Source organism: Mustela erminea, chromosome 2, assembly GCF_009829155.1.
Source record: "Mustela erminea isolate mMusErm1 chromosome 2, mMusErm1.Pri, whole genome shotgun sequence".
NCBI classification, from domain to species: Eukaryota; Metazoa; Chordata; class Mammalia; order Carnivora; family Mustelidae; genus Mustela; species Mustela erminea.
The window spans coordinates 17,346,820-17,372,055 of record NC_045615.1 but is presented as its reverse complement, the minus strand read 5'-3'; the positions used below and the strand labels follow the sequence as shown (position 1 = coordinate 17,372,055).

At 39.4% G+C, this 25,236-nt stretch overlaps 1 protein-coding gene across 3 annotated transcripts; it reads left to right on the top strand.

Annotated features, from left to right (window-relative positions):
* Positions 1-849: 849 nt before the first annotated feature.
* Positions 850-23,701, top strand: BNIP3L (BCL2 interacting protein 3 like). 3 transcript variants are annotated; one of them, XM_032332377.1, is made up of 6 exons: positions 850-1,050; positions 8,059-8,242; positions 13,527-13,599; positions 18,265-18,368; positions 18,510-18,659; positions 20,914-23,701. In XM_032332377.1, the coding sequence occupies exons 1-6, from the start codon at positions 951-953 to the stop codon at positions 20,960-20,962; spliced, it is 660 nt and encodes a 219-aa protein (XP_032188268.1). In that variant the 5' UTR covers positions 850-950; the 3' UTR covers positions 20,963-23,701. The 3 variants fall into 3 exon arrangements, with proteins under 3 accessions (XP_032188268.1, XP_032188270.1, XP_032188269.1); XM_032332379.1 differs by lacking the exon at positions 850-1,050 and adding an exon at positions 1,526-1,611; XM_032332378.1 differs by lacking the exon at positions 850-1,050 and adding an exon at positions 7,168-7,311.
* Positions 23,702-25,236: the final 1,535 nt, after the last annotated feature.

Here is a 25,236-nt window from a genome sequence, read left to right as displayed (position 1 = left end):
CAGAAAATTTATAAGGAATAGATATAAAATCTTAGTGTGAGGGTGCTCCCAAATCACACGAAAATAATATATTTGATTGCAAGAAAATTTTGAACTTCCTCAGGGTGAAACAAAGTTAAAAGACAAGTGACAGAGAGAAATGCATGCCATACAGACCAAGGAATGGACAAAGACACGGTTATATGAAATAGGTGGAGCGTTTAAGAATATAAAGTAGTTTACTGTCACCCAAGTATACCGAGCATGGCTTCCCATGTCAAGCCCCAGAAATAGGTTAGATGATGGAATTCGGGTGGTTATTTTCTTCCGCATGTTTTCCTGGAATTTTCCATTTTTTACAATGATCACGTGTTTCCTTTATAACTTAAAAATTAAAAAAAATCTTTAATAACTAAAAATTCTGGCCTGCCTTACATTGTTCCCTGTTTGAGGCATTCATATATTGTCAGCTTTGTGCTAGCTTTATGACAGGGAGGCGCCGGGGTTTTTTCTTTGTGTCACCACCAAACCTATTACAGAAATGAATCCTTATAGACAGTGAAAAAGAAATGCTCAGGGATTGGCTAAAACAATGTCGCTGTAGGAGATCTGTGTGGCAAATATGAGCAGCTAACCCTTCCTCATTACACATTTCTCCCTAACCTCTATATCAGTTCCAGTCGCATAAGTCACTCCATCAGGCCAGTACAATGACACGCAAGAATTCATTCCAGGTGCGCGCGTCAGCGTGACTCCCGCGTCTCCCGTTCTGAAGCTCGACTGGGAACGCCCCTTCCCCGCCCCGTCGCTTGTTGTGTTGTCATCACGTGGCCGGAGCGGACCCTGACGTCAAGGTAGGGGAGGGATTGCGCAGGCGCAGAAAAGGGGGCGGGGGACTCGGCTTGTTGTGTTGCTGCCGGAGAACCAGAGACGGTCCTGCTGCGGCCGCAAGCCCTTCCAGCTACCTGACAATGTCGTCTCATTTAGTAGAGCAGCCGCCTCCCCCGCACAACAACAACAACAACTGCGAGGAAGGTGAACAACCTTTGCCCCCGCCAGCCGGCCTCAACAGTGAGTGCAGGGCCGGTGGGCTCGGCGAAGAGGGTGGGGGGGCGGGGGAGGAGCTGCTCCGGCCGCCGCCGCCAGCTCTGCGCGGGGGGCGGGAGGAGAAGGCAGTCCATTGGCCGAGGCTGAGGATGTGCGGGTGACTGACAGCTCCCATCACCTGTCAGGAGGAGTGGCTCCTGTCTTCCTGTGGCCCGTCTCCCCTACCTCCTGGTCTCGGTCGGGGGGCTGCTTGGACTTGCAGTCGAGGAGGGCTGCTGGGTGGGAGGAGAAGGGGGCGAGCCGATCCCACCTGCGGTGGGCCCCCCCTAGCTTAGCCAATCGGAACGCGGGGGGGCGGGCCTTGGGGGCGCGGGGAGCGCGGTGGGCGGAGCGGGCGGCGGAGGGGACGTGGGCAGGGATGGGGACGTGCAGCTGGGACGCCGGGGGATGGACGCGGGCGGCGGGCGGCGGGCCGAGGGGAGGGGGCGGCGGGAGGACGCGCGGGCGGTCAGGTGTGCGGCGGGGCTCGCGCCTGGCCGGGTTGACCCCAGCTCTCTGGGTCGGCCTCCCCTTAGGACTCGGAATGTAAGCCCTCCAGTTCCCTTCCTTTGTTACCACAGGCTGGTCAGGAAAATCATTTGGTAATTTAGTGGTTACTTGTTTGACGGTGGGGGTGGGGGTGAGGAGGCTGTGCTACTTTTTTCCGTGTTTTGTTTTGTTAATTTTTTTTTTTTTTTTTATGAGAGTTGGCCCAAGTGAGTTTTTTGGTTTTGCTTTTTAAACGATGGGGTTGTGTGCCCTGAAAACATTTTGTGAACAGCCTCTTGAGCCATGCAAGATTGCATAAATTATGGAATCTGTGGCAATAAATGTTCAGAAACGGGATTAAAACCACACTGATACAGTCGGGCGCTTGGAAGTTAATGTGCAATATTTGAGTTACGACCAGCTGCAATTGCTCATCATAACATTCTGGTGCTCAGACATCTTGTCCTAAGGTTTTCCCCAGTTGTCTTGAAAGCTCAGTTTTCTTGGAAAGATCGTTGCCCAACCTTTCTGTAATTGATCTTATGAAAGAGGCAGTTGGGACAGTTAGCATATGGCCAGATGAAATCGTTTAAAAGTCATTTGGATGCTTAACTGATTTTCAAAGGCATTGCAATCTCTTTCATAAGCGGGAGGTGTTCCATCGTGGCCTAAAAATTATTTTGGGGAAAAGAGTTCCTCCCCACAAGATGGGGATAGAATTTGAGTATTTTAAGATATTTTCATTGCTTGTTGCTGCTGTTCCATCTTTTGATGGATAAATTTTTCTTAAATGTTGAGTTTTTGAAACCCAGGTGACTTATGTTCTGGAATTTAAGATTTGTATATTATTTCCCACAGAAAGGATTAATTTATGTGTCTTAAACATTTGCTTCATGTATTTAATGTGCACTTAAAACACTGCTTACCATTTTTAGCATACCGTTTTAGAAGCATGGAATTTTAGAATGGGAAGACACTTTAGTGCTTACTGTCTCTGTTATTTACTGGTAAAGAGAGCAAGAGTAAAGTATGTTTTCTCAAGTTCACAGCAGGCTAGGACTTAGAGCTGAGATTTTTTTACTTTCTGATAGTAGCCCAGAATCCCCTGGTAATGTGTGTTTCCTATTCTCCCAGTAGGTTATTCTACCTGATGTACAGAGGTGACCTGCCTATCTAGCTCTCTTTAGTGTACTGTTTCTTGATTGTACTCACCATTTTCCTGCAGTACTCTCAAGTTGGCTGTTTGGTTAGTATGCATACATGATTTCACAGGAAAAAAGGAATTTTAGTTTCCTTTGACCATTTAACAAAAACAGCAAATGGGGTCGGGTTGTCTGTGATTGTTTATCTCTGTGTCTGATAGACATAAGAGGTATTTGATGTTTTTGGTCTTTGAGTTGCTGCTACGTTTATATTAACCTTAACAGAAGTGGAAGAACACTTTGTGTGTGATACCAAAATGTTGGCTTTGGGAAGTCTGCTAGATAGAAAGCACTTTTTTTGAGTAGGGTGAGCTTTGAAAAGTTACTGAAAACCTTTTAGCTAGTGCCATATTTAATTTCTCCCTTCTTGTCTTTTATTTTTGTTTTTAGTTCATTATACAACAGTGGTTTAATCAAAACAAGAAGCCTTACTGATTCCTTTAAGTGATTTTTGGGCGCTAGGTAAAACAACTTATTCAGATATCTAATACTACCCAAATTGCTGATAAGTTGAAGTTCTTTGTTCTGTAAAGTTGCATAACTATGAAACACAGGAGATGAACTCATTGTACAGATTATCTGTGGTTTGGGATTTTTCTTCAGTTCAGGGGTCAAGACAGTTTTAACAGCAAATTATTGAAATATTTGGAATAATGAAACCTTTCTCTGACTTTTTTTGTTTGTTTACCATTGGGAAACTATTCATTTTCCTTACAAAATCAGTAGATAAATATCTGAACTACTGGCAGAGTTAAAACAACATTTTTCCAGTTTCCAGTTTCAGTTTTATTCTTAAGAAAACTAACAAGTTACATAAGAATATCTGTATACATTTATGCTATATAAGTTGGTAGGTAATATAAGAAAATCTTGTTACTATTTAATGTAGGAAGTACAGCCTTTCTTTTTCTTCTTCCTTTTTTTTTTCACCCCCCCGCCCCCCCCCCCCCCCCCCCCCCCGTTTTAAACATCTTCAGCTGTGATGTACTTGCTCCCCCAGTATGGTGAGAAGGCTTTTAAGGCTATGGCATGTGAGACTTACTGCTTCATGATACTGTTTTGAATACATAAGTAACTGGTGTGTAAGTATCCACTTGTGGAAAATGACCTACTTTTTTTTTTTTTTTTCTTAAAAATGTTTTTTATTTATTTGACACACAGAGATCACAGGTAGGCAGAGAGGCAGGCAGAGTGAGAGGGGGGAAGCAGGCTGGCCTCTGAGAAGAGAGCCCAATGTGGGGCTCGATTCCGGGACCCTGGGATCATGACCTGAGCCAAAGGCTTTAAACACTGAGCTACCCAGGTGCCCTAACTTTTTTTTTTTTTTTTTAAAGAAGAATTTTGGTGACTGTTCTTGGTCTGGATTCCAGCATCCAGAACTTTACATAAAATAAAGGCTTCAAGGAAAGAACATCAGACATAATGGCATGTGTTACCCCTGATTAGGATAAGAGTTATACATGGGACCTTGGAAAGTTGTGGAAAAAGATGAGAACTACTCTTCTTCCTTCTCTCCCTTCCTCTACCCCTCAGCTCTCCCACTCCCTCCTCCTTCGCAATTACTGGGCCAATCCTCACAATATACTATATTACAAAATGTAGAAGTGTGAATCTCTTAGGAATTCTCAATCACTTAAACTAAAGTATATCTCATGTATTGTGTATGTGTAGAGTCTGGCATAGAGAGGTCTTTTCAGTTTTAAGTAGTGTTTTACTATAGTGGAGAGAGCCTATAGTTTTTAATTTTAAAGTCTGATTATTAGGAAGAGAATTCACTCAGATTTTTTTCTACTTTGTATTGCTTGGACAGCGCAATCCTCATATCTTGTCTTGTTTCCTTTCCAAGGAGAAGGGGACTTTGTGAGAATTGGTGGAGTTAGAACATCAAGAAATTCTGAGGCTGTAAATCAGGAATGAACTAGGTAATGAAAAGCATGTGTAGTCCATCTGTTGAGAAAGACAAGTTTATTTTTTCCCATCTTAGTCAGAAATGAAGGTTTTAATAATTTGTGTGCATAACTTTTTGTGCAATGCTGTTTATGTCCATAGATAACCTATCTGGAAGAGAATTATTAAGGGAAGTCTACCTTTTTAGGTGTCTTAATGCACATTGTCAGATTATCACTTATTGAAGACCTGATTATAGATAACATAATATTAGAAACAATTTGGGTAATGGTTAACCTTGACATTTGGATAATGGTTAAAGTATGTTATGAGATGAGATGCAAAGCAGTTGTTTTGAAGTAAGGTAATATACATTGACATTGAAAGACATCTATCTGTAAGCTGTTAGGTAAGAAATGCTTCTTACAGGGGCCCCTGGGTGACTCAGTGGATTAGGCGTCTGCCTTTGGCTCTGGTCATGATCTCAGGGTCCTGGGGTCAAGCCCTGTATCAGGCTCTCTGCTTGGAGGGGAGTCTGCTTCTCCTTCTGCCCTTCCCCCTGCTCATGCTGGCACACTCTCTCTCTCTCAAATAGATAAAATCTTTTAAAAAAGAAAAGAAACAAAAGAAACGCTTCTTAGAGAAAAATATGTATAGTACAATTCAATTTTTCTGTAAAAACAAAACCAAAGAACAGCACTGTATTTCATTGAAAAAGCTCTGGAAGTTGACATAGGAACCTTTGAAAAGTAGCCTTTAGGAATGGGAATGGGAGCTTGGGAGGAGAGGTATTTTTACTTTATATGTTTATTTTCAAGAAACATTTTTGCAATAAGATATATTTTTAAAAGATACAGAATATAATTACAGTAGTGGCTAACACATAGCACTTTCCATATACTAGTGACCTTCTTTATTTTTCTCCATGCTTTATTCATTTCAACCTTCTAACAATCCTATGAGGTAGATGTAATTATTATCCCCAGTTTACAGATGATAAAACTGTTAAGGGGTTAAGTAACCTGTCTAGGGTGTAACAGCTGTAAGTGTTAGAGTGGGAGTCTGCCTTCACTCTCTGCTCTTAACCACCGTATTAGTATATGCCAGATAAATATTGTCTGCCTTAAGTAGAAATGACTTCAGTTATGCTGGGTATGAAGCTAATCACAAAGATCAGTTTTACTAAGGTTTTCCAGGTATGTCTTCTCAAGTTCCTAGGTTATGATTGCTCATGCATTTTTAATGCAGAAAGTAGAATTTAGATACTCGTTTGGAAGTCCTTCAAAAAAGTAAGGTCTGGAAAAGCTAATACTGCTACAGCACTTTTTTCTTTGATCAGCTACTTGAAGTGAAAATTAACTATATTTAAGGGAAGACTGGCTTCCACAGAGACCCATCATGAACTCCTGGTTCCTTAGTTTTTTACCAGAACAGCTCAGGTCTTTTGGTTGTTTTGTTTATTTTACACTTCAGTCTTCTATACAAGAAGAATGGATTCTGTTGGTATAAAATAAGTTTGACAATCCTAGAAAACAGTATGAGTAGAAAAATTTATCATATACCTCTTTCTTTTTCTGTCTCTTTCTGTTAAAATACTTTGCAGAACTCTAAATTTAGAGATGCTTTGGCATATTTCTCATATACTCCAGAGGCACTTGAAGTATTTAAATTACCTTTAGTTAGTGTTAAATCTGTCTTAGCTTTGCTAGTTGAACTTGTTAATCCATTTTGAGTTCTGTCTAGTCTGTGCCCATTTTTGTGTATAGAATGAGGTCACAGAGATGTCCTGCAACTGTGTTGTTTGGCAGTACAGTCCCAAAGATTTGGCGGTGGTTATGGGACTGTGACACATACTGGGACTGCCTTAGAGGGAAAGGACGGAAAGGGTAACTTCATTTTCATTTAGCCAATGCTGTTCTAAGTACTTGACAAATGTAAGCTCTTCTAACTAGTGGATAGCTGAATATCTCCACCTACTGGGTACTTTACCTGTGTCCTGTGTTTAATCCTCAGAGCTGCTCTTAGGGATCTGTATTTTTGAATATCTGTTTTACAGAGAATACTGAAGCTCAGAAAGACAGGCAAAAACTAGGTGGTAGAGTCGGGTTTCCACCCAGGTCTGCCTTGAGCTTTTCCTTCCAGTAAGGATGATGTTGAGTTTACTTTGGATCTAGAATAGTCCTCACCTCACTGAGAGTGCATTTTAGAGTTTGAGCCTCTTTTGGTGATGGTTCTGATTTACTGATGGAAGACTCTTCAGCCACAGAACTCTAATGCTTCTGCTGAGAGTTTGGAGGAATGGCCCTATCAATCTGCTTGGTTATATTTTATAAAATAAAATTTATTATACAGAATGGAAATTAGGAAGAAAATTCAGCACTGTTTCTTTTTGTTGTGAATTGGCTGCTGTTACCAATTCTTATTAAAATTAAAGCACTGTAATGTGTTCAGCAAACTCACTGAGCCAATAAATAAATATTTTCAAGAGCTATCCAGATTACCAGGGCCACGTCCCCTTTCCTGTGGCTCCACCCTCTTTGACTGTTGGCCTGAGAAAACCTCAGTGTCTCCTGTACAGATGCGCAGTTTCTCCCCTAAAACCAACAAGGCTTTGTGAAACTCTCGGAAATAGGAAGTGGTGGGAGAGAAGAAAGGACAAGTCCACGAGGTATGGTTAGTGCATAGGGAGAGGATAGAAAGAGGTGAGGTATAAAGGAAAGGAATAAACTAATTTGTGGGGTAGAAAGAAAGCTTTTTTCAGATTTTTTTTAGTATTATCACCAGATTTAATTAGAGCTATGTGCATTAATTTTATGTGGCACATTTGTACACAAATTGAAAATTTTATGATTGGATTTAAGTTCTCTAGAAGCCTCTAATTGTGCTTATTAGGACAGTTGTTAACTTATTTAGATGACTTCTAAGAAGTTTCTAAGCCATAGGTTTACTTCATCTGTGGGGAGGATACAATTAAATAGCTGCAGTAGACTATGGGAAAAAATACGCATAAATATGTTATATTAAACATATATAATTAAAATAGTAAAGATAAGTAGTAATAAAGTAGCCACTTATTTTTTTGAAAAGCAATCTCAAAGTTTTCCGTAAGTGCTTATCATATATAAACTAAGCTTTAACTAGAGAGAAAATTGGCTAAAAGACGCATTTTCTAAGATAATAGTTGTAGAGTTCCAGCTTCTTCTAAATTGGTTGATTGTATGAGCTACTTCAGGAACAGGAACTATATATATTTTTAGACTTCTGTTGCTCCTTATTTATTTTCTTCAGAATACTCTTGCATTTGCTTTGAGGCCAGACTGAATTCTTATCAGAATTCACCGCATTCACATCTGTGTGCACATGACAGAGTTTGGTTCTGCTGTGGTTAACTTAAGCTATCTGACTTGTCCAACAGGTTCCTGGGTGGAGCTACCCATGAACAGCAGCAATGGCAATGATAATGGCAATGGGAAAAATGGGGGGCTAGAACATGTACCGTCCTCATCCTCTATCCACAATGGAGACATGGAGAAGATTCTTTTGGATGCACAACACGAATCAGGACAGAGTAGTTCAAGAGCCAGTTCTCACTGTGACAGGTAAGTAAGATCCATACAGATGGGTTACAAGGTCAGTTCCCATTAGAGAAAAATAATAAATTTACTTTCATTTTCATTTTACAGAACACAACTCTTGGTTTATCGCAGCATGTGTAATTTAAATCAGATAGCTAATTGACAAATATTTGAGTGCCTGGTGTTTTTCACTGGATTAAATCAATTTCCTTGTTCAGATTGTATCATTTTTTGATGTTTATCAGTTTTGAAGTCAATGCCATAAATGTTTACTTGTAGTATTAAACTTTCTCCCATTTTCCTTTGTGTCCTATTTAAGAGATCACATTCTGTGAGTTACGTATCTCTCCCCCCTTCAGGACTGTGAGGCTCCAAAAGGCAGGAGTTATTTCATTTCCTTTGTACCCTTGACAGTCGTCATGCTGGTGTGCGGTAGACACTCAGTAAACATTTGGGTCCTAGAAACTGCAGGTTGATTCAAGTTATAGTGGTATTTGCATCGTTGGAAACACCAACCAAGATCTGTAAAGGTAGTTAATTTGGAAGGCCATTCTGTGTCTTCAGAGGAACTTCTGTTTCATGCCTCATTTTTCTACATTGGCCTTTGGGAAAGTAATTCCACTGTTGAAGGATTGCTTTTGGTGAAAGAGTAAGGATACAGTGATACGTATGAGTAAAATGAAACTGAGTTGTTCATTTATTTTGCAGTGTAAGCTTTGATTTTTTTCCGGAGGGATGGGTGGTATATGTGACAGTTTTAGACTGGTGGCAGCCATGCTGTTAGCGTTATGGGCTACTGGATGATCTTCTGGCTGATGAAGAGTTAACTGATATTAGTCATGTAAAAATGCAGATGCACAAGGCAAAGACTGAGGAAACACTTAAAAATGTGTACTGAAAATAAAAGTGATTATCTCCAAGGGACGGAATTGTGGATATTTTTCTTCTGAATATTTTTGTACTTTGTAAAAATTGTATATGTAGCACATTTTATTTGTCAGAAAAAGTTTAAAAGGAGTAACAGGAGTTCGGTCATGTTTGAAGTTCTTACATATCTTATAATCCACTGATGTTACCAAGGTAGCAGAGGACCGGTTTGCTGGCTCTGGCACTCTGTGCGCCCCCGCCACCCCGTCTTATCTCTCTGCCTTTGTCCCTGTGCTTCTTAGGAGCCTGGGATGGCTCTTGTTATAAGCAGAAGCAGAGCAGATGGCTCTTTGCTGAGCAGCTTCCCAATGATTCCAGTTGCAGCAGCATTCGTCTGTCTTTCAGACTGAAGTTCATATTAATTACATTTATATTATGGGACTTGTAAGGGGTTTCTGAAGTTTTCTGCTTCTTCTGGGCCTGTTTGTAAGACTTTTACTATGCATTCAAGTACATGACCCTTGATCATTGGTATCAGCGTATCTCTTTTTTTTTTTTTTTTTAAAGATTTTATTTATTTATTTGATAGAGATCACAAGTCGTCAGAGAGGCAGGCAGAGAGAGAGGGGGAAGCAGGCTCCCTGCTGAGCAGAGAGCCCGATGCGGGGCTTGATCCCAGGACCCTGAGATCATGACCTGAGCCGAAGGCAGAGTCTTAAACCCTCTGAGCCACCCAGGTGCCCCCAGCGTATCTCTTAACCTGTTGTTCACTTGCTGTTGTCATTGAGCAGAGAAAAAGGTACCGGCTTGCTTTTCTGGTCATCTTATTTCACTTGTGGTTGTAGTTCTACTTGTGACCGGATAGGTTTAAGTTAGGTTTCTAAATACATGAAGCAGGGCGTGGCACGTGCTTTTGAACACTTCCCTAACCCTCAGCTTCTGTATCTTTAGGCTATGGGTTCCTAGTCATCTTTCAGAGAAGGCCTATGACTGTAGCCCAGTAATACTCTCCTGTGCTAACCCACCATAACATTTTAAAATGTCTTCACAATTCATGCCCTTTGAATTGCCAGGCATCTCTATATTTGAAGTCGTCGAGAAGTGTTTTTGGTAGATGGAAGCATTTTTAAGGCTGTTGGATATTCGTCCCAGAGCTAATTTATATATATAGTGACCTGAATAACATGAGTCTGAACTGCATAGCCATGTGGATTTTTCTTCCATAAATCTAGTATAGTACTGTAAATGTAGTTTCTCTTCCCTATGAGTTTCTTTAACATTTTTTTTCTCTAGCCTACTTTATTGTAAGAATACAGTACATAAGGCCTATAATGTATAAGATATGTGTGAATTGACTCTGTTATCTATAAGGCTTCTTGCCAAAAGCACGTTATTAGTAATTAGTTTGAGGGGAGTCAGAAGTTATATACAGATTTTTAACTGTTCAGGTTGGGTCCAGTGCCCTACAATGTTCAACGGTCAACCATATTTTCAATTTAAAAACTATTCCAGAGATACATTTTTTTTTTAAAGATTTTATTTATTTATTTGACAGAGAGAGATCACAAGTAGGCAGAGAGGCAGGCAGAGAGAGAGGAGGAAACAGGCTCCCTGCTGAGCAGAGAGCCTGATGCGGGATTCGATCCCAGGACCCTGAGATCATGACCTGAGCCGAAGGCAGCGGCTTAACCCACTGAGCCACCCAGGCGCCCCCAGAGATACATTTTTGTCACTGTAGTGGTTATTAGAAGATAACCCCTATGTGTTTTGTATTACATTTTAGCCTACTGCAGGAGTTGTCAACCTACACAGTAGGGAGACCCAGAGAGCTTTTAAAAATATCAGTGCACAGGCCACGTCCCTGGAGGTTCATATTCTGTCATCAGGGATGGGGTAGAGACATGAGGGTATTTTAAAAGCTCCCCAGCTAATTCTAATATGAGCCAGGGTTGAAGCTCTAATGCATTCCAAATTGTTAGTAAACGGTTCACCAGTGAAATGTTTAGTACTCTTCTAAGTGAGATTGGTATAGTGATAGGAGTGTAGAAGTGGAACAGTGCTTCTGTAGGGTTCTTGACTATTTCATTTACTGCTTGACCTACTCCTGGCTCTGTGAGAATGGCCCTTAATTTGATATCTGGCTGTGAATGCAACAGTGTCATATGAGTATAATGACAGTAAACTGAGGACAGTAAAAGTGCCTCCTTCCATCTGGTTCCTGTGCTCTAGCCTGAGATTTGTAGTTCAAAAAAATGTCCAAATACACTAACATATTTGTGTGATACAGAACCAGCTTTTTTCTTTTGCTGTCCCCACTTAATGCTCTTTTATGTTAATTATAATAGTCTGAGACTCCAAGGCCAAATCAGTCTGACACATTTTGGGTAATCTTATTTATTTTTAAATCTGTCTCACCATCATCTCTATATGTTAACATTGTGTACGAGCTCTTGGGGGCTTTAACAGATCACATCTCCTTTGAACTGGTTAAGCCTGGAGAGTTTTCATCTCTACTTTCAATGAGATTTGGCAGCGTGGGTGTGGAGTGGAAAATCTAATGACCTGCTATGGTTACACAAGCAATCATTGATAAGATTAAGAATTGAACTTACCATGTTGTTTTCATCTATCACATCAAGTATGGTTCATGATCATGTGTTTTTATGTAAAAGTTTACCTGTAAATTTTGTTTCTGGAAATACATCTTATACTTTTTATTGAAGGTTCTATATTCGTATATAAGCTTATATAATTCACTCTGAAATTTCTCAAAGCAGGTATTTCTGAAATAAGTAGAATGGTGATTCTAGTCTCCATACTCCTTTACATCCCTAAAAATTGCTGGGATCCCCAAAGATCTTTTGTATATGTGGGTTATATATTTTGACATTAAATTATATTAGAAATGAAAACAGAGGGGCGCCTGGGTGGCTCAGTGGGTTAAGCCGCTGCCTTCGGCTCAGGTCATGATCTCAGGGTCCTGGGATCGAGTCCCGCATCGGGCTCTCTGCTCCACGGGGAGCCTGCTTCCTCCTCTCTCTCTCTCTGCCTGTCTCTCTGCCTACTTGTGATCTCTCTCTGTCAAATAAATAAATAAAATCTTAAAAAAAAAAAAGAAAGAAATGAAAACAGATTTTTAAATGTATTCATTTAGCAATAATAAACCCATCGCATTTCTGTGTGAATAAGTTTTTTAGAATGAAAAATAACTTTTTCATAACCAAAAATAAATAAATAAGTAGTAGCATTGTTTTACATTTTTGCAAATCTCTTTATTATCTGGCTTAATAGAAAACAGCTGGATTCTCATTTGCTTTTGCATTCATTCTGTAATGATAAAACATTTCATGTAGCCTTTGGAAAATTTCATGATCCATGGAATAAGAATGACAGATGTGACAGAATAAGAATTAAAAAAGGCAAATCATAATAGTATCATGAAAATAATTTTAACCTTGAAGGCCCTTTGAAAGAGTGTTGGGGGAGGTGTTCAAGACATGACTGCAGGTTGACCCTGGAGCTGGACTTAGGCAATTGGAAGCTCCCCATTCCCTCCCCTGTTCCTGGAATGTGCATTCTACCTGCCTTCCTGGCTCCCAGAAGCTGACTCAAGAATATAGCTTTGAGGGGCGCCTGGGTGGCTCAGTGGGTCACTGGGCCTTCGGCTCAGGTCATGACGTCAGGGTCCTGGGATGGAGCCCTGCATTGGGCTCTCTGCTCAGTGGGGAGCCTGCTTCCCCTCTCTCTGCCTGCTTCTCTGCCTACTTGTGATCTTTGTCTGTCAAATAAATAAAATCTTTAAAAAAAAAAAAAGAATATAGCCTTGAGACAGAAACATGGTGTTTGCACGGCATACATGACTAAACCCAGTTAAGGCCTCTATATACTTTTTAAAATTTGGGAGGTGGATGTGATCTGCTCACCTCACTGTCACTACAAGACAGGCCTGGTCTGTAAATTCCCTAGTTTAAAGCTGCCACCTGCCACCCTGGAGTGGTCTGCCTCTTGCCCTCCTGTGTGGGGGCCGGTTTCAGATTACACCAAGGAAGCTGTTTTGGAGGCTGGGAGCCAACTAGACTCTGAGAACTGCTTTCACACTTTGAAAATCCCTAGTGATGAATTATTTAATGATGAAAGAACTTTGAGAAAAAGAACCCCAAATTAGGTTTCTGGTTTTGAAGATCTTTATAACTTTATTGGAAAAAAGTAAAAAGAAATTATCCTTGCAAAGGAAATCATCATCATCACAAAATTCCAGAATATTTTGGGTATAAGAGTGGTCTATTTCATTTGTTCTTTGGGGTCAAGATAATACTTTTCGATTGCTGCTTTTTCAAAACCATACTACTGTTGTAACTTTCAGTTTTCTAATTTCCAGTGGAGGTTAATTTACTTTACAAAAAGAGAATTAAAAGTAATGGCTAAATTCTTTCTCTTCTAGCCCTTCCCCACAAGAAGATGGGCAGATTATGTTTGATGTGGAGATGCACACCAGCAGGGACCATAGCTCTCAGGTGTGTGTATATGTGTGGGTGTGTGCTTATTTTTCTGGTGTACATTAAATTAGGAATGTGAACCTCTAAATAAGTATGTTTTACTTAAATATATTAAAGAGTAAGAAAACTTTAAAAAGTAGTTTGAAGCTGTTTTAAGTTCTTCAGTTTCTGATTTTGGAATTTACTTAGGATGATACAGCTCTCTTTGTACACCTTGCAGCTGAGAATTTGGGGTCCTCTCACTGTAAAAGAATTGGAAAATTCTTGTCTGTAATGTATCATTCCAGTATTCCAGGCTAGTTTCTTGAGTTTATAAATAGAAAGCTGAGACAGATGTTTTATTTAAGGTCACAAAATTAATGAAAAGGAAAGTTGTAGAATCAGGTGTGAAAACTTTTTCCTGCATCTAACAGCAAACCAGTGACTTTTGAGATGAATTTCAACAGCTAGAGAGAATATTCATCTGAATTTTGCGGGGTCCCTTAAGATAAATGTGGTTCGCTAAGAGTTGACGTTGTCAGTAAAATAGATGGCTGTAGTATTGAAAGTATACAACAATTAATATTCTGAAACCTACGAGAAGTAACTGTTATTAGCGATTTAAAATGCTCATAGCTGGCCCTTGACTGGATTGATGTGTTGATTCGCCTAAAAGTGCCAGAGTGCAAATTTGTGAGGACCAGAACCATTGTCTCTCTCTACCGTGTTCATGGGCTGGCAGAGTATTTGTGGAAGGAATGTTAAAAATGCATTTGGACAGAAACTTTGCATTGTGGGATTCTCCCTGCATAGTGACCTATTCCCCTTTTGCACTGGAAATACTGTGCATGATAACGTCGGGTGCACCCAGTATTCTGTTTCAGAAGGCTGCAGTTTCTCCCTGCTTTTTTCATAGTCTGTGCTGTTCTCTAAAACCTAGAAAATCTACGGATTGAATATAAATTTGTTTTATGATGAGCTTTGTATTATAGATAAGATTGTCGTGTACAGAGATATTCTGACTGCAGTTGTTGAATTGCTGGCTGATGTATGTCGGTTTTGTCACATGCATAAGCTATAACTAATGAAGAAGAAAATAGTAGTTTGCATGGCAAAAGTGTACTAAGGAATCCCAAGGAAGAGAAGTGAAATTAATTATTTGTTGTAGTCTTTCCTGAGGAATATGTCCTCATTTCATACTGTCTTTTGTACGGGCACTTTGAAAATCTAGATTAGCATTTTACAGAATGTGTTTCAACAAACATTTGCTCAATGGGAAGCTCCATAAGATAGTTCCAAAGTCAAGCGGAAGTAATACAGTCCCTGGGCTCCCTTTCTCCCCTTCCCCATCCCCAGTAGTCACAGCACATGGTAGCACACTAAAGGCTCTGACAATTCCGGCAATAGAAGAATCTCTTAGTTTAAACCAAGTGTTTCCCAAGCTTATTTGATCTTAGACCTCCCTCCCCTACACACATACATTTTCCCCCTAATAATCTACCTAACAACCTATTGGAACACTCTCGTAAGTGCTGTCTTGATTCATCGAGTGGCAGTAGACATTTAGCCTTAACTGATACTTGAACTTAAATAAAATTGTAGAGCTGACTGCATCCAACCTGGAATTCCAGAGGAATTTATGAAAGCCAGGGTAGAAAATACAACATTTTTGGCTTCTGTGTTAGATTATGATAGTATTGGCTCGTGTGGTCCCAGTTCAGAAATCAGTACCTAAAGGAGTATTAGTTACCGTCAGCATTGTTGGGTAAACCATATTAACAATCAGAGCAGTCCATATAAACATGATTACATCTTTGGAAAAGCAGTTTTAAGTCCTTTAAGAAAAATGTGTTTTTTTAGAGTAAGACTTGTAGTAAAAGAGAAATCAGTAGGTATGATTTATTTAAACTTTCAAAAAGCCTTTTCCATTGCTTTTTTAAAATTGAAGAAATGATCATTTAAAAATTAACAACTTCAGGTTTTGGGAGGGTGGGTTTTTTTCATGAGCGAGAAGCAAGCTCAGGGTTAGCAAACAGAAGCATTTACCACAGGACTGTTACGGGATTGCCCTTATCAAACATTTATATATTTTGTCTGTACGAGGAACAGAGAATGTGTTCAGCCTATTCTAGGAGGAGGAAGGAAAGACACTAATACACACTAGAAGTATTCTAGGTGCTAAATTTATTTTTAAAAAAAGTTTTTCCCACTTCCAGTGTTCTCATTCTAGTGAAAGAGGTGATATTAGCCCTTAGAACAAATGGGAGAAGTGGGGCTTTGTCTTCATTAAATCATTAATCTAAGATCACAAAGCCAGTGGGTGAGAGAGCCAGGATTGAAACCAGGGCTGTCTGAACCTGCAGCTCTTGTGCCTTCTACTAAAATAAATCCATGCATGGGGTTGATTTCAGGAGAGCTCACGAAGTCCTGAGAATGAACTAAGATGTGCTGGGTGAGTGATGGTATGAGGAAGCCTAAGGTATAATGCATTTAGGAAAAGGGTCATTCAGACTATACTTTTAGGACCATAGTCCTCAGAAGTCTCTGTTTTATTTAGGTCTCTTGAAGTCCTTTTTGTAGTGTGTTTCTGGGGTTGAAGGGGCCAGCACAGTGTTGGGTATCACTGTTACTGGTACAGAGAAAAATGTCCTCCCTTTCCTCTCTGGTAGAACTGGGGTTTATGGACCCTATTCTGTGTGGTTTTAATAGCTGCACATAGAGACCATGTCAAGAAAGAACTTGACATGGGCCATGGAGGGAGAATGTAAGTGCTTTGAAGGTAAAGGACTTGCACATGAGAACAGGCTAAAATAGTCAGAGGAGGGTTATTGATTCGTTAAAAGTATGAATCGTATTTATAGATAAAGTGCATTATTACCATACTAAGTACATTTTTCCAAGAATTGGAAGGTAATTTAAAACCTGAAACTGGCAAATTTAAGATTAGTAAAGGGAAGCACACAGCAGTCGTAAATGAGGATAGCATAGGATTCTTGGTTCTTAAGGTAAGCATTCTAAACTGATTTGGGGAATTTGTTTTTACTAGTAGTCCAAAGATAACTTTGCTTCACTCAACTGAGAGAAAATGACATCATAAAGTAAATTAAGCCATAAAATCTTACTACATTTTCATTCTCTTGGAAAGTAGGAAATATTAACTTGTTCACAAATTTAAACCTCAGTCTTCGAGCAGTTTTAAGGAGAGACAATGCGAGACCAGAGTTGGAAACTGTAACCAGAAGTGACATGAATGTGTTGAATATAGTCAAATATTGTGTGTACACAAACTGATCTATAAGGAAATTGTAGCAACTTCATTTTGATTTAGGATGTTTTCAGATTTATACCAAAAAGAGCCAACTCATGATTCTGAGTAACCTCAATACCCAAATGGAAAAAGCTTAATCCTAAAGGCTACATTGTGTCATTCAGTGGAATTTGCCAAGTCCAGCAGAACTAAGTAAGAATGATACTACCAGAGTAGCAAAAATCCACAGGGATTTTACTTTCGGTTTGATAGTCTCTAGAGGTAGGGTAGCCCCTTTTACTCTCTGAACTAGGGGCACCTAGTTCACAGAGAACTAGCCCTGTCAAAAAGAACCACATGCTTATATCAAGCTCTGCATTTCATAGCTATCTACCAAAAAGAATGAATTCTATTCAAACAGAGTAACAAATCAAAACATTTCTTAGCTTTGAGACCCATGGGTCTGAGGTCCTAGCATCACATTCCTTAAAGCTGAGGGAATGGTATTGTTCATTTTTAGGACCATCTCATTTCTGAGGGTTCTTGTGAAAGAGAAGCTATTGGGAATTTTGCTTGTTCTTGGCCTGAAACTGTAGGTTATCATTACCAAGAAAAAGGACTTACTTTTCTTTTACCTGATGGAAAAAAATGTCAAATTCTAAGCCATTATAAAATAAATGATTCCAAAGTCTTTTAGCTTATGTAATTTTGAATAAACCTCGGAAAATGTTTCATTAGTGATTTGTCTAAGGAAGTAAAGCCTAATGCTTAGGAGTTGGGGACTCAAAGAGACTGTTTACCTGGTTTAAATACTGGCCTTATCTCTTGCTCCTTACAAAACTTCAGGCACTTACGTCTTCGTTTCCTCATCTGTAAAATGGAATATTAATAATTTCTGTTTTTATGGCATTGTTGCCAAGTAAAAATCATTAATGCATATAATGTGCTTAGAATGATGCTTATCTCTTGGTAAATGATTAATACTGTTATTACTTACTTCCTCATCACATCTCCCACTTGTTTTCTCATCACTTTATATTGATTAGCATATACTTTTGGAGATTTTTTAATTTTTAATAATGAAAAGTTTTGAGTATGAACAGAAGTAAAGAGAATGTTGCAGTGGGCCTCTGTATAAGTATCACCCAGATGCAGCAGTTACTGATGCTCTCCACATTTCAGTGAACATTATAGCCCGAAGTGCACTTTCCAGGTTCACATCCTATGCTTTGGTTGAACAATGGTGAGGCCCACTCAGGTTCTTTTTAAGATATTAAATGCCCTGATCTCAGATCACTGGGTCAGTTTTTTTAGAAAACTGGCGTGTTTCTTACATGAAAATTGCTGATGCACAACTTTAGGAGTTTTAGTATATTTTCTGTCTAGATTTCTCTTTTGTAGTGGGAACAATTGGGCTTCCTTTTTTTCTTTTTTAAAGTTGTAATTCTTCTTCACAGTCAGAAGAAGAAGTTGCAGAAGGAGAGAAAGAAGTTGATGCGTTGAAGAAAAGCGTTGACTGGGTGTCTGACTGGTCCAGTAGACCTGAAAACATTCCACCTAAGTAAGTCCTTGCACATGTCTTCTCAGGGAACATGGCAGACGCCATTCCCACTCAAAGGCAGTGGACCTGCTCACTCCCAGGATGCTTTCAGCAAGTGCGTTTCTGAGTTTCTGACCCCTGCCTCTGCTTTTCTTCCCCCAGGGAGTTCCATTTCAGACACCCCAAACGCTCTGTCTCTTTAAGCATGAGGAAAAGTGGGGCCATGAAGAAAGGGGGTATTTTCTCCGCAGAATTCCTTAAGGTGTTCATTCCGTCTCTCTTCCTCTCTCATGTTTTGGCTTTGGGCCTAGGGTAAGTACTGGTGGACTCCTAATGGGTTTTCCCTTCATTTCATCCCCTCTTGTGTTTCCAGACATAAGAAATAGATGTGAAACAGTTTGCTTTGCTTTTAATGTTTCAGTGCAAATAGGGAGAGCTTAAAATAATTATTGAAGCTGATACAGTATTGGTACACTGGTAAGCATTTTCAATAGGGGAGTTTTATTTTTCTTACTTGAAAATAAGTTATTCATGTTAATCTTCTCAAAGGTCATCTTCCTAACCCCTCCCCAGTCCCCCACCCCCACCAATGATCATCTTTAAGTGGGCTCTTCTGTGCTTGAATTTTTCCTTTTTTCTTGTTTATAAATTATTCAAGATTAGCTAAGTTTTATTTGTTTTTTCATTTAAGTTCAATTTAGTTGACATACAGTATATTAGTTTTGGGGAAAGAATTTAGTGACTCATCAAGATTAGCTAAGTTTTTTTTTTTTTTTTAAAGATTTTATTTATTAATTTGACAGAAATCACAAGTAGATGGAGAGGCAGCCAGAGAGAGAGAGATAGGGAAGCAGGCTCCCTGCTGAGCAGAGAGCCCGACGCGGGACTCGATCCCAGTACCCTGAGATCATGACCCGAGCCAAAGGCAGCGGCATAATCCACTGAGCTACCCAGGCACCCAAGATTAGCTAAGTTTTAAAGTAAACTAACCTAGGGGCGCCTGGGTGGCTTAGTGGTTAAAGCCTCTGCCTTCGGGTCAGGTCATGATCTCAGGGTCCTGGGATCGAGTCCCGCGTCAGGCTCTCTGCTCAGCAGGGAGCCTGCCTCCTCCTCCTGTCTCTCTCTGCCTGCCTCTCTGCCTGCTTGTGATCTGTCTGTCAAATAAATTTAAAAAAAAAAAAAAGTCTTTTAAGTAAACTAACCTTTAAGTGTATAAACTTAGGGTTGATTTGAACATTTTTTTTTCCCCAGAAGGGAAAGTACACCATTCTATTTAATAGTCCTTGAGTGAAACTGGTAGGTTGGTTCAGGATCCTGTTTTTTCTTTTTTTGTGGCATTTCCATTTATTCTTCTAAAGTTGACCCCACATTTACCTATACATAATGAATTTTTTTAGGATTGTCTTTTAAATTCTTTCTTTTTTTTTTTTTTTTTTTTTTTTTGGTCTTGATGGAACAGTTGAGGAAATCTGTTTTTGAAGGAGTTAAACACTAGTTGTTGTTTTTTCCTTTTTATAAGGTATATGTTATTCTCTTTAAGCAATATCTGTTATTCTCTTTAAGCATGTGCAAAGAATCATTTTCTCTATATAATATGCAAAAGCTCTTATCTCCCTTATCTCCTCTGTAAGGAGCTCAGCATATGGGAGAGATTTACTCACAGTCATAAACATGGAAACATAAGCATAACTTTCCCATAAACTCCTTTTGTCTTCCTGAGTACCTGATCTGTTTTTGTGATGGTGAAGGCCATGATCACAAACAGCAGAATGGATGGAAGGGTTTGTGGAGGAAGGGAGTGTGTGAGTGTTGAACAGAGTTGGTGTGAGGGCAGGCAGGGGGAACAGTTCAAATTCCCCTTCGATATTTACTGCACAGTAGTTCATTTGCCCTCAAGAACTTGGTTTTTATAACTTCCAGTAGCTCTTCCTTTCATGAGTCTACAGATTGTCTTGCTTCCTGGTGTAAGTGTAACTATTGTTATAGATGAGTATAGAAGAAAAAGGATTTGAGAAAGTTGGTTTCATTACACTGGAGGTTGGTGGGACTAGCTTCCTATTTTCCTTAACTTCCCTTCTGCTTCTGTTATTTACTGGTAAAATACTTGCTTGGCAGGGAAAAGTAGTATTAGGCCTTAAGCCTGAAGAGTTAAATGATGAGTTAAGAGCCCACTATAAAGCACTGGCAGCTTTGTGATTTGGCATGTTACTGTATTTTGTATGTAAAATACCAGTAGAACTTTCTGTCTGCTGTAAGGGAACGTGTCAAAGGAAGTTGGCTGTGCTTTGTCATTTGGAGAGATCTGTTCTCTCTGGTTTTACTTCATCTGATCACTGCCCCTGTGCTGTCCAGTCCTGCCTAATGAGTAAACATAATTACATAAAACCAGTTTGGCTGCCTGGTGACTGGTTTTAAGGAAGGCAGTAGAGATTTCAGGGTGTTAGGGAACTGTGCACATACACCTTTAGAGTCTTTTACAACATGGAGTTGTTAGGTGCAGTTCATCCTGTGGGCAGCTGGTTTGCATCCATTGACACTGATGAAACACTCTACTGTTTCCTTTCAGCATCTATATTGGAAAGCGACTCAGCACACCTTCTGCCAGCACCTACTGAAGGAAAGAACAGCCCCAGAAAAGCGTGTGACCTGTGAAGTGGTGTATTGTCACAGTAGTTTATTTGAACTTGAGACCATTGTAAGCATGACCCAACCTGCCACCCTATTTTTACATATCCAAGTTCCAGTAACTCTCAAATCCAGTATTTTATTCAAACTCTGTTGAGGCATTTTACTAACCTCATTCCCTTTTTGGCCTGTAAGACACTTTAGAATTTCCTAACAGAGTTTACTGTTACTTAGAAATTTGCAAGGGCTTCTTTTCCGCAAATGCCACCAGCAGATTATAATTTTGTCAACAATGCTATCGTCTCCTTTTAGTGCCACCAGACTTAGACCTGCATCATTCATGGTATAAATTTTACACTTGCAAGATAACTACCATCTCTCTCTTCAAATGAGATCAGATTAGCAAATGATAGAACAGCTTTGTTGTTTTGTTTTGTTTTGTTTTTTCAAGACAAAGCAAGCTTCACTAAGCTTGAATTTATAGTTATTAAAAAAGAAAACAAACAAAAAAGCAAGACACAAGAAAAAAAATATCCTGGGCAATAAAAAATTATTTTAAACAAGCTTTGGAGCCACGTTTTGTCTAAACAGCCTCCTAATGGCGCCTTTTAATTTATAGGAGGCCGGCTACATAAGTGATGGGTATGAAGTAGAATGAGAACTAAACTACAGCAACAGATTTTAATAGTAGTATGTTGTAATGCTGTCTTTTCTATGGTGTAGAATCTTTATTTCTCCTAAGGAACGTCTCAGGCCTAGAACTATACAAAATTGCTTTGGGGATTTGTGTGTATTTGGTATTTTTGTTTAATTAGCTTTAGCTGCATGTGAATTTTTCATGACTTTTAAGTTTTGTTTTTTGTTTTTTAATTCTTTTCTAAGAAGGGGCTTTGGAATGAGTTCCAATTTGTGGTATAAATATAGGCTTCTTATTTTAGGAAGCACCACTTATACTCTGAAGCCTTTAAACTCTGAAGATGATTGTTTCAGAGTAATTTCAAGCACTTGTGCAACTTTGAAAACCAGACTTGGGTTGTGGGAACAGTTGACAAAGTTCTGAGAAGATGCCATTTGTTTTCCTTGGATCTCTCCCTTTTTACTGTTGACCTGCACAAGCCTCCCAAGGTGGTGCCCAGGACTGTGCAGGCACCGGTCACGTTCTCCCGGGGCCATCTTTTCGGTCGTGCTCGACTCCTACAGTCCCAGAGCGCTCGGCAGCTTCCTTCAGTGATAGACTGTTTCTGTTTTGTTTGTTTGTTTCTAAAATGTGAAGCTTTAGGACCAAACTGTTAGAAAGCAGCAGGATTACCAGTTATTCCAAGTAGATTTATTGGATTTTGGAACAACTAGCATGACTCTGAAGGGGATACTATCATATGTTTTATATATAAATAATTACTGTTTATGTTGTAGACATTACTCCTGACAATGTAGAGAACCATTGTTAATTTTAAAACTGGCCATTTATTCACTAAATAAAGCACATCAGGTTTGCCTGGGATGAAAACACTGGCAACCAGATTTGCCAGTTTGCAGAAAGACAGATGTCTTTCACATTAAGTTTTGTAAAATGGACATGTTATAGTGGAAAATAACCTACAGATTAAAAAAAAGTTAATTTCTGATTATCTTTTTTCATAAACATAGCTGGTTATCTTTAAGAAAGATGATATATCTAGAATTGTTTTCTGAATCATTTTGTTTTCTTTCTAGCACTTGATGCCTAAGTAATTTTGGATATCTTTTTATTATACCTTGTTTCTATCTTATTCTCAAACCTGGTAACACTTGATTTGCCTTCTGTAACCTATTTATTTCAAGTGTTCATACTTGGATTTCTTTGGAAGGAAAGTGAACCGGACAGCCCGCTGATTTTGAAAACCCCGGGTAAAATTGGAAAGGCTGATAGAGGTGAAAGAGCTAAACCGTTAAACTGCTACAGTATGCAGCTTGTATTACAGTTGGTATCCTGGGAGGGAAAAAGTAAAATCAACCTTAAAATAAGAGCAACTTTTTTTTTTACAGGTAACACATTGCTGTCCTTTGAAATTCAATAGAATTCTATCAGTAGTGTGGTTGAACTTGGGTATATTTATGATTTCTTTTCAACATTGGAAATAAATTTAGTTCTGCCTTTTTCTTAAACTACCTGTGAAATTTTGGACTATTACTTAAAACATAAATACATCATCACAGTAAAACTTCTCCTAAGATGAAATCATGCAGTATTTATTAATAGCTCTAACATACAGAATACATGTTTATGCTCCTACCCAGATTTGTGTTGAACAGAAACAGATTGCATGGTTGGAAAGGAGATTTTGACAATTAACAGTTGACGTTTTAAGATTAATGTTCAAAAAGCTTTATACCTGTTTACAATTTGGGGATGAAAAGGCAGCCTTCATTTTTCTTGATTGATGAAAACTGGCTAACAGTACTTGTAAACAGAATCATGAGCAAAACTGCACAAACTTGCACATTGAAAAGTGCAACAAGTTACTTTGCAGTAAAAATACTTACTATTCTAAAAAGTGAAAATTGAAGATTTAGCCAGTTGGGTGAATTTTTAAGTGAACCAGTTGTTGAAATTATTGGAATTAACTGAGCCAAAGTGATATGCATTCTTCATCTATTTAGTTAGCACTTTGTATCATTATATACAGTTTACAAGACATGTATAACTTGTAGCTATAAACATTTTGTGCCATTAAAGCTCTCACAAAACAGCTTCTGTCAGCATATCATTTTATGTCGTGTGTGGCTTGGGAGTTTAGAGATGACGTTTTCCATCACTAAGTTCCTCAAATACTTGAGGGCCTAACAGTGTGCAGGCGCATGGGAACAAATGCTATTCCTGTCTTCCTGACTTCCCTACTCACAGGGAGACTCTAACCACAAAATATTATTCATCAGAGAAGTGTGTATGAAATATTATGGGGCCAGATCATTCAGAACTTTCGTGGTGCAGATGGCATCAGGCTATTTTTACGGAAGAGTTGATGTATTAAAAGATGAGTAAGTACTTATTCAACAGGTGCAAAAGGGAATCGAGAGTATGCCTATAAAGGAATGGAAGAAACTGACATGTGAAACATTCTAGAAAGAAGTGGAAGGTCATTGTGACCGGAAAGCAGGATGGGTAGAGAGGAAATTGAAAGTGTAGTTTAGCATTGAACCAAGTTGAGGTTTATGTGCTCTTCTGGGAGCTGAAGATGAAGATGAAGTTGTAGATGGTCCTGGTAGAGTAAGGAGAAAACACCGGAGGCATTAAGAGAGTTGATTCTCGGGCGCCTGGGTGGCTCAGTGGGTTAAGCCACTGCCTTTGGCTCAGGTCATGATCTCAGGGTCCTGGGATCGAGTCCCGCATCGGGCTCTCTGTTCAGCGGGGAGCCTGCTTCCTCCTCTCTCTCTGCCTGCCTCTCTGCCTACTTGTGATCTCTCTCTGTCAAATAAATAAATAAAATAAAATAAAATAAAAGAGTTGATTCTCTAGGTAAGGAATAGGGCCTGCCCAATGGGTAACCCCAAGGATGGGACAGCTGGGCCAGGGTGGATATGAAGATCTGAGGGAAAACCAAAGTCAGTGGTGAGATGATTTAGAGAGGAAGATGCATGTGTGCCTGTCCCGCCCCCACTTTTTTTTTTTTTTTTTTTTTTTTTTGCTTTGAGTTTCAATTGATGCCATTTACTGAGGGAAGACTGGAGGAGAAATGGAGTAGTGGGAGGAAAGAAAGATGACTTCAATTTTGAATACCCTGAACCTGGTTGGAACCTAACAAGTAGATACTTCTTCCATAGCACTAGCACTCAGGAGAAAAGTCTGGAATGGAAATGAAATACACAAGGCATTTATGCATGTGTATTATATACTATTTGAAGATTTGACCAGGAGGAAAGGAGAAAACAGTGAATTCCAACAATAGAAGACTGAGCAGAAGAGAAGCTCAAAAAGGTGAGTGATGTAAATAGTAAGGTAGGAGAACCACCCCCCTAAAAGGGGAGGAGGTGGCCAGTCCCATCAGACTTAGTGGTTAAGGAGGTAAATTGAAGAGAACCTTTTGATTTTGGTTGTTGAATCACCACTGATCCTTCAAAGAGCATTTTCTGTAGGAGCAAAAGAAGGGTCCCCAGGCAAGATTATATTGGGTCAGTTAAAGACTAGCAAGGAAGTGCTGGCTTTTCTCAATCTGGAGATGACAAAAAAGAAGGGAAGATTTCTTAAGAGGAAACCAGGTGATACTATTGTTTACTTAAGTCGGAT

What these genes read in the sequence shown, in the direction of transcription:
- BNIP3L (XM_032332377.1), top strand. Translation starts at nt 951, where the DNA reads ATGTCGTCTCATTTAGTAGAGCAGCCGCCTCCCCCGCACAACAACAAC. An exon ending in GCCAGTTCTCACTGTGACAG is followed by an intron (nt 8,243 to 13,526) that starts GTAAGTAAGATC and finishes TTTCTCTTCTAG; the next exon opens with CCCTTCCCCACAAGAAGATG. An exon ending in GTTTTGGCTTTGGGCCTAGG is followed by an intron (nt 18,660 to 20,913) that starts GTAAGTACTGGT and finishes GTTTCCTTTCAG; the next exon opens with CATCTATATTGGAAAGCGAC.